Below are 12,488 nucleotides of genomic sequence, written 5' to 3' on the forward strand. Positions count from 1 at the left end.
CTGTCCCCACATCCTCTCCAGCATTTGTTGCTGCTGTCCTTTTTGATGTATGCCATTCTTATAGGAGTGAGGTGGTATCTTAGTGTTGTCTTGATTTGCATTTCTCTGATAATCAGTGACCTAGAGCAGTTTTTCATATGTTTGTTAGCCTTTTGGATCTCCTCTGTGGTGATCAAATTGTAAGTAGGGCACCAAAGTAAAAACCCAGTGGTGAGGGGTAGGCATGTAGCTTCCTGGGCCAGTGGGGGGTGGGAGTGGGCGGGAGGGATGGGTCACAGTCTTTTGGTGGTGGGAATGGTGTTTATGTACACTCCTAGCAAAATGTAGACATATAAATCAGTAGCTAATTAATATGAGAGGGGGAAATCAATTGTATGTCTCAAAGTTTCTCAAAAGACAAACTGAATCTTTTTAATATATAGGCTATGTATTTGATATGCGGACTCTCTCAAAAGCCTAGACCAAGTAGATTAGAAGCTTCCAATAGCACAGCTATATACAAGATACTGGGTACTGTCCAGCAAACCATAACAAAGGGACTTTTCAAAGTTAACCCAATTAACAAATAATGTGATGATAATATTAACTATTGAGTGTCTTTTTGAACCCTAAGACAGCAGGAACCTCACATCTTCACTATAGAGCCCCTACTTCCCCCAGTCCTGGAACCCTTGGATAGGGCCCACTTTCCCGTATGCATCTCCCAATCCAAACCAAATAACATTGCATCTGCCGATCACAACCTAACCAAAGCAACGATTGCTACCTCAACATGCTTCACCTCAGAATGTATCCAGAGACTTCACGTGTGGAATGACAACCCTTCAGCTTCATTACTCGGGTGAGACCTTTCCTTTAATAGTACACTCTAATTTCATCTCAGGTAGTTCACTTTCTAACAAAGTCCCATAACCTAGATATACACCAGTTTCTGTGAGAGAGAGCTTATGTGCACACGTATCCATAAACTACTGCAAAATATATACCTGAAAGCAGGACTACACTAGAGTTTGCAGTGAGTACCTCCCTAACACTTCCTCTCCACTATTCCAAGCTTGGGATCCATGATTGCTCAACAAATTGTTTGGCTTCATATATTAACTCTGTTTTCAATCACCAGGTTCCAGATGCCACCAGGATGCTGGCTAGGCTTCCCTGGATTGAAGACCCCACCAATGTGTCCTGGAGCTCAGCTTCCCCAGAGTCACACCCTACTAGGGAAAGAGAGAGGCAGACTGGGGGTATGGACCGACCAGTCAACGCCCATGTTCAGCGGGGAAGCAATTACAGAAGCCAGACCTTCTACCTTCTGCATCCCTCAACGACCCTGGGTCCATGCTCCCAGAGGGATAGAGAATGGGAAAGCTATCAGGGGAGGGGGTGGGTTATGGGGATTGGGTGTTGGGAATTGTGTGGAGTTGTACCCCTCCTACCTTATGCTTTTGTTCACTAATCCTTTCTTAAATAAAAAATTAAAAAAAATATATACTGTAGAACAGTTAAATAGGACTGGAATTAGCATTAATCACTGCATTTTTGTGGAGTTCCTTTGTTAAACTCTCTGAGACTACACCTTCTGGGGGAAGTTCATTAATTTCATTTTTATTACTTCTTGGAAAATTGGAGAATATTGGTTTAAAATTTTCCCTTTAGTTCATTTTAATAAAATTGTATTTTCGTTAGAAATGGTTCATTTTTTTTTAAAGTTTGGAGAGATAATTTTTTCAAATTTCTTATTATGCCCCTCCATTTCACATTTGTTCCTTTTGTTTTCTTTTTCCCTTTTTAAAAAATGTTTTGAATTAGATGCTTGATAATTATTTTCTCTTATTCCTTTTTCACTAAGATAAATATTTAAGAATCTGAAACATGTCTTTAATTATATCTTACACCTTCAATTTAATTTGGACTATTGCTGGGTGCTTGCACAATGAATCCAAAGTTTCTGATGATATATATATATATATATATATATATATATATACATATATATATATATATACACACACACACACATATACGGGGAGAGAGGAGAGAAAGAGGAAAGAGAGAGAGAGAGAGAGAAATGAGAGGAAAAGGGGATATAAAGAGGTAGAAAGAAAAAACAAATGCCTGAAGCTTTGTTTTGCTGCTCACAAAGCTTCTCCAGTGAAGGTGGGGACTGGTAGCTTAAATCCCAGTCCTTGGTAACATGTGCCCTCCACCTCCTGGCCCCATCTTATATTCGACAGCTTCTAACACGTAAACTTTTAATTATGTTTGCATTGCTTTTCTAGAAATTCTGAAATTTTAGGTTTTTTGTGTGTATTTGTTTTGTAGCACTGGGACCTTCTGCATGTGCAATTTCATCATTCCTAAGCTGACTTTTTTTTTTTATTATTAAAAACTTCAGAGGTTGAGGTAGATGGCATAGTGGTTATACAAATAGAATCTTGTGCCTGAGGCTCCAAAGTCCCAGGTTGGGTGGTAGTGTACCCAATTAACTGCAAACAGTACTAAGCATAAGGATCTGTGCAAGGATCTAGGTTTGAGCCTCCACTCCCCAACTGCAGTGGGGATACTTCACAAGCTGAGAAAGAGGTCTGCAAGTGTCTTTTTCTCCTTCTCTCTATCTCCCCCGCCTCTCTCAACTTCTCTCTGTTCTATCCAATAAAAAATGGAAAAATGGACCTAAAGGCTGGAATAGTGCAAATGAAGTGTTAGGGGGTCCTCCATTTTGTCATGTCTGTTTGGGAATCTCAGGACTCCCTGAATAGGGCCCCAGCTGATGGGGTGGCCTGATAGCGACTAAAGAGTCATCATTAAAGTATGCCGGTATCTTGCCCTTATTCTGCTTTTGCAGTCCTTGCTTTGCTAAGCTTAGCTTTGGAGTTAGTGAGAGAACTGTAATAGGAAGTAGGTAAGGAGGGTATCTAAGTCTACCTAGATACTATTTCATTAGGAATTTTATACTGACTCACTGCAGACTATTGTGTCCATGACTGTTCAACAATTTGTTTGGCTTTGTATGTTAACTCTCTTTTCAGCCACCGGGTTCCAGATGCTAGCATGATGCCAACCAGACTTCCCTGGACAGACGACCCTACCAATGTGTCCTGGAGCTCAGCTTCCCTAGAGCCCCACCCTACTAGGGAAAGAGAGAGGCTGGCTGGGAGTATGGACCGCCCAGTCAACACCCATATTTAGTGGGGAAGTAATTACAGAAGCCAGACCTTCCACCTTCTGCATCCCACAATGACCTTTGGTCCATATTCCCAGAGGGACAAAAAATAGGAAAGCTATCAAAGAAAAGGGCTGGTATACGGAGATTTGGTGGTGGGAATTGTGTAGAGTTGTACCCCTGTTATACTATGGTTTTGTTAATGTCTCCCTTTTAAAACAAATTTAAAAAAATAAAAAAAGGAAAAATGGCCTCCAGGAGCAGTAGATTTATAGTGCCAACACAGAGCTCCTACAATAGCCTTGAAGGAAGAGAGAGAGAGAGAGAGAACACAGCACCACTCTGCTATCCATGGAGACTTCCCCACTCCCATACTGTGCCAGGGGATCAAACATAGAGCCTAGTACATAGGAACATTCATACTAATATGTAAGCTATTTTCTGGCCCATACAATTTTAGTTTATATATAACTTCTTTGACCTAATGAAGAGAAATGTTTTAATTTCTCATTGGAAGTATCTTTATACTTTATGATTTGTTTGTTAATGTCTGATTTTATTACATAGTAATCAGTGTGTTTTATATATTATCTAACTCATCGAGTCTTCTAGGCCCTTACTTATTCCATTATTCATTTGATGCGGCACACTCTGCTACGTCCTTCTTTTTAATATGCACTCTAAATGGCACAGTAAGTAGTATTTAAAATTTAAAGATCTGGTGACACTATCTCCAAGTGCCTGACTAAGACAATAAAAGCTGTGGCACTCCTCTTCGGTTAACTACTAATTTTAATCTAATAAGAAATACAGGAGTTTCTGGGACTATATGACCAAGCAAAGGATGGTTTCAATAGAAGTTTTTCTTCAAGAGAGCAGTCAATCAATTAGGAGAAGGAATATGGCTTATGGAGGTCAACTCAGAAGCAATAACAAAATTTTTGAAGTAGAGGATTGATTCTGAACACACTATAACTTGCTCGTTTAAGTTAGTCTCTAAGTCAATCTTTTTGTTATTTTTTAAAAAATGTTATTTTTTAAATTAACTAATCAATTAGATAGAGACAGACAGAAATTGAGAAGGGAAGGGGAGATTGAGAGGGAAAGAGACAGAGAGATACCTGCAGATCTGCTTCGCCACTTGTGAAGCTTTCCCCCTTGCAGGTGGGACCAGGGGCTTGAACCCAGGTCCTTGTACACTGTAAGGTGTGCATTTACCCAGGTGTGCCACCACCTGGCCCCCATTAACTCTTTTTGTTAGAGTCACTCAGTGAAGAAAAGGTGGATGTCATTAGGAAAAAAGTCGTTTAGCTAAATGTATTATTTAACATTAAAGTACTGGTAAAACATAAGTAGCAGGGGGCCAGGAGGTAGCACAGTGGGTTAAGCACACATGGCACAAAGCGCAAGGAGTGAGAGAGAAAGAGAGATACCTACAGACTTGCTTCACCACTCATGTAGCTTTCCTCCTGCAGTTGGAGAGCGTGGGCTTGAACCGTTGTCCTTGTGCACTCAACCAGGTGTGCCACCATTTGATCTTATTTATTTAATGCCATCAGTGTTATCACTGGGGCTTGGTGTCTGCATGATGAATCCACTGGTCTCAGCAGCTATTTTTTACTTTATTTATTTGCTAGGACAGAGAATGGGAATGGAACCCAGGTCCTTGGGCTTGTGAACTTTAAGCATATGTGCCATTGTCCATCCCCCTACAATAGAGATTTTAAAACACAAAAAAATATATTGAAAAACTATCCCGAAGTATTCAAGTCTACTAAAATGAATAAGTTGATGAAAAAATAAATTCCTTAAATTTATTTATTAGTGATTTAATAATGATTGACAAGATTGTGGGATAAGAATTTGGTACAATTCCATACAATTCCCACCACCAAAGTTCCATATTCTATTCCCTCCATTGTAAGGTTCCCTATTCTTTATCCTTCTGGGAATATGGACCAAAGATCTTTATGGGGTGCAGAGGCTGAAGGTCTCACTTCTTTAGTTGCCTCTCTGATGGACATGGGCATTGACAAATCGATCCATTACCCTAGCCTGTTTCTATCTTTCCCTAGTTGGGTAGGGCTCTGGGAAGGTGGGATTCTAGGACACATTGGTGAGGTCATCTGCCCAGGGAAGTCAGGTAGCATGATGGTAGCATCTGCAACATGGTGGCTAAAAAGCATTAAGATACAAATCAGAGCAATTTGCTTAATAATCAGCAACATAAAGGTAAGTGTATAGCAGATGAAATTTATAGTCTTCATGTTGGAAGTAGCTGGGAAGTTTATTTTAGGTATATCCCAAGGGGCCCAGAACTTTACTAATTTTTACCTAAACATGACAGCTAACATGAACGTGGACTAGGAGTATTGTCTGGGAAGATGGTGTCAGAAAATTGTATGGAAAATTCAGCATTGAAAAATCTGTCTAGACACACTATACTAACACATAGTAAAATCATATAATTGTTACAATATAGAAGAAAAAGGATTTGATAAAATTCAGAATTTGTTTAATTAAAAATTTTTTAAAATTGTGATTAATAGTATATTACAAGATTGTAGGGAATTGTTTTACCTCACACCACCACCAAAGTTCTGTGTCTCCACCTTCTGACTTCCCAAAGATAACCACCACAGCTCTCACAAGACTTAAGAAACAGTTTTCTTGCTTCTGCTTTTTTTTTTTTTCTAACAAGTTCATGTGTATTAGTTCTCTAGATTTCACATCTAAGTGAAATCATTCTGTGGTTATCTTTCATCTCTTTATATACTTTCTGATCCATAGTGACCTCCAGTTCCATATATTTTGTCCCACAGGACACAATATCATCTTTTTTGATTGCAGAATAGTATTACATGGAATGTATGTCCCATAACTTCTTTAGCCAGTTGTCTGTCAATGGGCATTTACTTATTCCATCTTTGGCTACTGTGAATAATGCAGTTATGAACATAGGGATCGATATCTACCTTCAAATTAGTGTTTGGGTGGCTTTAGATACAAGCCCAAGAGGGTATTGCTGGATCATAAGGTAATTTCATTTTTATTTTCAATATTTATTTTTGACTTTGAAATTGTATATTTTAATTTCAATTTTAAGTTATGAGGAGTAGGAAAGTATTTATCTAGCTTGTAGCAGACTATATCTCAAATCCATATCAAACATAAAAACTTATAAGGAAACTCAACTCATTGTTCTTTACATTTGTAATAAGTCCAAGTGCTCTGAGTTGTTTAATGTGATAGTGAAAGTTCTGGTTAATATTTTAAGATAAAAATATTGAGAAATATAAGCCAGATACAAAGATTAAATATTATAACTATTTATACATTATATTAACATATCACAGAAAAATCAATAAAACTTTGTAAACTAATATGAGAATTCTCCAAGATCATTAGATTATAAAGATTATAAAAACTATCCCTTACATGTCACTATGCTATTTAATATAGCACAATTTGTGCTAATTGGTAGGAGAATTATTAGCTTGGCAAATTCAAATTAAGATGCTCATTTATTGATTACCTAATTTGTGATTCAAATATTCCTTTATTTTTTCCAAGAAAAATGTTTACTTTATAAAATTGGGACTATTAGGCTCTGACCAAAGACTATCATTAAATAACATTATAAAATTCTAATAAGTTAAGAAAAAAAACAGTGCGATCACGTTGTCTCGTCCCGCAGCGGCCACGTCTGGGCCACCGGGTCCTGCTAGCCGCCTGGCCCGCGGGCGCCATGGCCCTGCTCCCGGGCGTGTGGGGCGCACTGAGCTCCCTGGGCAAGTCCGGAGCGGACCTCTGTGCGGGCTGTGGGAACCTACTGCGCCTTCCCTTCAATTTTTCCATCCTCCCAAGATGGCTGTGCTCCAGCGTGACTTACCCAAAGAAGCCGATGACTTCCTATGTTCGCTTTTCTAAAGAATAGCTTCCGCTATTTAAAGCCCAGAACCCAGGTGTGAAAACTTCAGCACTAATTAAACAAATTGCTCAACAATGGAGGGAACTTTCTGATGAAGAGAAAAAAGTATATGAAGATGCTTACAGGGCAGACTGGGAGTCATACAAAGAAGAGTTGAGCAGACTGCAGAAAAATCTAACACCAAGTCAAATAGAATCTTCGGAAAAAGAAGTCTTGCAGAAACATTTAAAAAAGAAGGCAGTAATCAAAAAGAGAGAGTTGACAATGCTTGGGAAATCGAAAAGACCTTGCACAGCTTATAACATCTTTATATCTGAAAGATTTCAAGAAGTTAAGGACTTGTCAGCACAGGGAAGGCTGAGGTCTTTAAATGAAAGCTGGAAAAATCTTACAAGTTCTCAAAAGCAAGTGTATGTTCAACTTGCTGAAGATGATAAAGTTCGTTATTATAATGAAATGAAAGTTTGGGAAGACCAGATGATTGAAGCCGGGCGGAATGATCTTTTACGTCGCAGACCAAAGTCCTCAAAAGATGAAACAGAAGATTGAGGCCCATTTATAATGGATAAGACACAGGAAACCAATCAGGTCTCAGCACCTGAAGCTGTTGTAAAATTAGGAAGTATAAAGTTGGTAAACATTTATATTTAATTCCTTTTTCTTTAACCCATAGACTTCTGAGAGCTGAGTACATTTTGTATTAGTGTCGTGCTTTGGAAAACTCCAGCAGATAGAAGCTTTATGTGGAACTTTGTGTTAAGGAACTACTGAGGGTCTAGATAATGACCTGTGTAGATCAGTGTATCATTTTACCTTTGGGAAAGGTAAACCAGACTGTGAAGTTTCTTTTTATACTTGTGATGATTCTAAGAATATTCATGTATCTGGAGGCAGGAATTTCCCATTCAGAAATACACTAAATTGTAGAAGTCAGTGTTCTATGACCTAAATAGGAATTTTTTTTAGAGTCCCCCAAAACTTCCCTAGGTAAATTCAAGTTTCCTAGGTATAATTCATAACTATATTCAGAGTTGACAGTTGTACATGAAAGGAATTGCTTGTTTTATTGCAGCTTTTTATAAATAAGAGGAGAGATTTATAAACCATTTCCTCATTGTCTTTTTTCAATTAAACACTCTGATTATGTGGCATCTATGCATAGTACCTTATACTGAATAGGATAAAAATTCTAAATGTTTCCAGATTATATTTTAAATTCATTTAAAAAATTTTTCCCCTTGAAGTGGGAATTTGTGTTCTTATTGTTCTCACATGTGAGTATATTTATCCAGAAAATAGAATATTATCTTAAGTTTTAAAATGAGAGATCGAAAAACCTAAAGCCAGCCTGCAAAAATTTCTAGACTTGGAACCTGTAATTTTTCAACATTTTGCATAACAAAAAAAAATCATAGAAGGACAGCCAGTTGTGGCCCATAGGTCAAGTCTATCCCACTAATGACTAGGATGTTCGGGGACACAGCTGTATTTCAGTAGATTGTGTGAGCTGCAAAATATAAAATATCTGACCCAGGAAATCATTGCCAAAATCCATGGTCTGTACTAGTGTGCCTAGTGTCCTAATGCATTAATATGCTAGAATAAGTTTCAGAAGTTCCTGTTTGAGATTTTCATCATTATGGTCCTTAGCTAAAATCCCCAAACAGTTACTTCACAGTGTCAGCAAGAAAAATTATCTTTCATTTCAAGTTTTACTGTAGCTTAGTTTAAAAAATTCCTATGTGTGGAATGAGATTCTTGGTTGGTGAAAAGATCCTTTAAGGGCTTTTCAGTTAGCTCACAACACAAGCCTTCCTTACTGGCTCTCAGCATCTGTGTACTCTCTTACAAAGAACCAAGCAAAGATATTAAAAATCCACACTACTTTTGTGAGCAAAACAAATTTTAGGGAGGGAGTGAGTAGATATCATAAAGGTCATGCAGAGACTTTCATGCCTGAGGCTCCAAAATCTCAAGTTCAACCCCCCCAAACCCCCCATAAGCCGGAGCTGAGTTGTGCTCTGGTTTTAAAAAAACAAACAGATAGAATACTGATGTTAATTTTGCATGACTTCTCAGGAATAGGACAGATGAAAATGTATATATAATTTAGATTATGCAAAATACCTAGGAATTGTAGATCTAGATCTCCAGGAAGTGAAGCTATTTCTTTTCTTATTTGTGGACTAGAAATAAGCAGAAAGTGATGAGATGGTGGTGTTAACTGTTAGATGCTATTAAACTGGACAAACGTGACTGAAGAAAGATCTGTAGATGGTTTCTCCTGCAGTTTAATAAATACAGGGCAGTCTGCTGTTAGTGTGATAGGTGAGGCTAGTCTGAGGCTAGTCGTGAGGGACTGGAGGAAAAGATTTGTGCTCGTGTCTGCCGCAGCCTCTACCAGTTAGGTTTCCAGGAAAGAATCAAACCAAAATCCCTGATGGACTGAAGCATAGGTACTGATTATGTGCCCTGCTTAGGAAAAGGGAGGAAATGATCCCAGAAAGCCACTTCCTTACTGTGTTCTGTTCTTTAAAAGAACTGTGGGAGTTTATATGCCTCTCAGTGTCGGCCCCGGTTATTGTAACAGATTAGCCAGTCAGAAAGAGGAGCCCCGTGAGCAGTTGCAGGACAAACATGACAAGGTCACACCTTGACTTCAGAACACCTTGACTTCGTAGGCTTAGCTTACTGGATGTATGCTGTATTGTACCAAACACACTTCAGGCATGTTTTCCCAGACTTGTTGGGAAGATCGGTCAGGCAAGTTCTCCGGTACTTAAAATCAAACAGGAGAAGGAAAAACAAAACGATGAGAAAAAACTAGAACAAAACCAATTGATGACATTGTCATTTTTTTCCCCATTAAAGAATGTCATAGTATTTGAATATTAGAATAATCTGGTTTTATGCCTTAAGGAGATTAAGTCTGGGGTACTTTGTACACCAAATGCCACCAGTTTAATATGCACACATTTTCTGTTAGAAAGAGTAAGACCTAACAGTAACCTATCAGTGATCACTCAGAAAAGCCCTAGTTTCTAGACTTTGTTAAATCTGAGTAAAGATCCTGAGGCAAAGTCATGCTTGACATTTTCTCAGCAGGTGGTCAGAGACTCTCCTTTTGTTGGGGTGTCACCGTTAGGGCAGTGAAAGGGGAGATGGTAGTTTGGGCATTTTACTTTGTGCTTGTAAGGGGAATTATGTGCAAGTTGAACCCATTGTAATCATGTACCTTACTGTAGCCTTTGCTTTTGACTAATTCCTTTCTTGGAAATGCCTTGCTTTTCAAGGCGATTTTAAAAAGTATACTCTGAATGTACATTGAAATTTTTGCATTAAAATATTACTATAAATGGATTTAGAGTAAAAAAAACAGTGCAGAGTTCATATATATTATTCACCTATCTTCCTTTAACATAAAAAAACCCTATTTAAGAGTAGCCCCCCTGCAGAGGGGAAGCTTCATGAGTGGTGAAGCAGGGCTGCGGGTATCTCTCTGTTTCTCTCTTCTTCTTTCAATTTCTATTTGTCTCTATCCAATAATAAATAAAAATATCTTTTAAAAGATGTTTAAATTTATTTAAAAAAACCCCATTTAACCATAGTACAATTGAATCCAGGAAATTAACATTGGCAAAAATACTAATAATTAAGCTAAAGGCCTTATTAGCATCTTACCTGTTTCTCCTAATGTCCTTTTTCTATTTTAGGATCCAATTCAGGACCTCAATTACAATTAGTTAATCTGCCTACACTCCCTCAATTTGTGACATGTCTTTCTTTAAAAAATTGTTTATTATCAGACAGAGCCAAGATGGTGACTTGGAAACAATACCAGGCATGAGCTCCAAAAGGAAGCAGACTACAACCTGGGATTCTCTGGAGAGGGTAGGATATCAGTTGCATCCATGAAAGGGTGAATAATGGGTAGTCAGGGTGACACCAAAAAAGATTCCTATAACCCACTCTTGGGCTGGCAAATGGAGGCCAAATGGACAAAGAAAGGAAAGTCTTTGGCTTCACTATTTCTGACCTCCCCCTCCCCCTCCCCCAGAACCAGTGCTATGGGCTGGCCAGCTGCTACTATCAGGCTGTTTTCTTTACCAAGATTCCTGGCCCAGCAGGGGTGTCACTCCAAGACTTCTTTTTTTTTTTTTTTTTCTTTTTGAAGGATGCTGGAGCTCTATTTGAGTAACAGAATACCTGACCAGTCAGGGCTCTCAGCACTGCCTTGGAAAGACTACCTGGAGGTTTTTATTTTATATTTTTTATATTTATTATAATTGGTTGTTTTTGCTCAGGCTGTGTGCAAAAGCTGCAGAATGACTGTTAGAGGTTTTTTTACTCTATTTTATTTTTATTACTACTATTATTATATACACATGTCCCTTTTCCCTCCTCTTCAGGTTGACCAAAATTAACTGCTGTTACTTTTTCCATTGATAGGTGACCGGATGTTCTATCTATTGTGAGAGGAACTTGTTTCTCTCTCCTTCTTCCTTACACCCTACTTTTTCTCTCCTCATAGCTAATTAAAAAAACAGAACGAAACAAAAACACTCTTTTCTTTCACTGCTTTTTTGGTCTTTCTTCTTCTTTTGCTTTCTGAATTCACTGACACTCATTTATAAATTATTTTGTGGAATAAATCTGACTTGGAATGAACTGTCTGTGCCTGTGTCTCTCTTTTCTAATTTCCTTTCTCCTCTTGCTATGCCTAGAATTTATAGTGGACAGTAGATTTGCATAATTGTCTAATTTGCATAATTCTTGCTTTCCCTTTTTTCCTTTCTCTTTCTTTTTCTTTAGGTTTTGTTTACTATTTTTTTCTTGGATTTGAGGTGTTGTTTGGGTAACTGGTTCAACCTATTTGGTTGAACTGCATCAATCCTTACTTCAGTTGCTACTGTTGTAATTTTTGAAGTTTGTGACTGCATTTGTGAAAAGTCCTTAATATAGTGTGGCTAGTTCTCAAAACATAACTACTGGAGAATGACAGAACAGAAGAACAGAAACCACATCAATAAAAATATTGTTAAATCAAGAGCAAATAAAACTGCTACCACAATGAATCAGGACAAGAGCCTAGAAGAAACTCCAAATCAGTCAGAAGTAACAATAGATTAGAAAAGTATGCAAGCAATAGTAAACCCAGTATCACAGAAATGACTATCAGAATTAGGGAAACAACAGATGAGACCCTCAAGGAAAATACTAGCTACCTTCAGGTAGAGAACTGAAAACTGAAATAGTTGAACTAAAAGGCCAATTAGCAGAACAAGTTAATACTATAACTGAACTAAAGAAGGAAGCTGAAGGAAGGGAAAGCAGATTAACAGAAGCAGAAAACAGAATTAGCCAAACAGAGGATGAGCTAGAGAAAATGAAGAAAGA

General features: G+C 38.0%; 1 protein-coding gene across 1 annotated transcript in view; it reads left to right on the top strand.

Annotated features, from left to right (window-relative positions):
- Nucleotides 1-6,906: 6,906 nt before the first annotated feature.
- The window catches only part of LOC103115684 (transcription factor A, mitochondrial-like), a 146,505-nt gene continuing 140,923 nt past the window's right edge, over nucleotides 6,907-12,488 (top strand). Inside the window, 1 exon segment of the mRNA XM_060187266.1 lies at nucleotides 6,907-7,971. Within this exon segment, the coding sequence (XP_060043249.1) occupies nucleotides 6,909-7,640 (732 nt within the window). The 5' untranslated portion in view covers nucleotides 6,907-6,908 and the 3' untranslated portion in view covers nucleotides 7,641-7,971.

Source organism: Erinaceus europaeus, chromosome 3 (assembly GCF_950295315.1).
Source record: "Erinaceus europaeus chromosome 3, mEriEur2.1, whole genome shotgun sequence".
NCBI classification, from domain to species: domain Eukaryota; kingdom Metazoa; phylum Chordata; class Mammalia; order Eulipotyphla; family Erinaceidae; genus Erinaceus; species Erinaceus europaeus.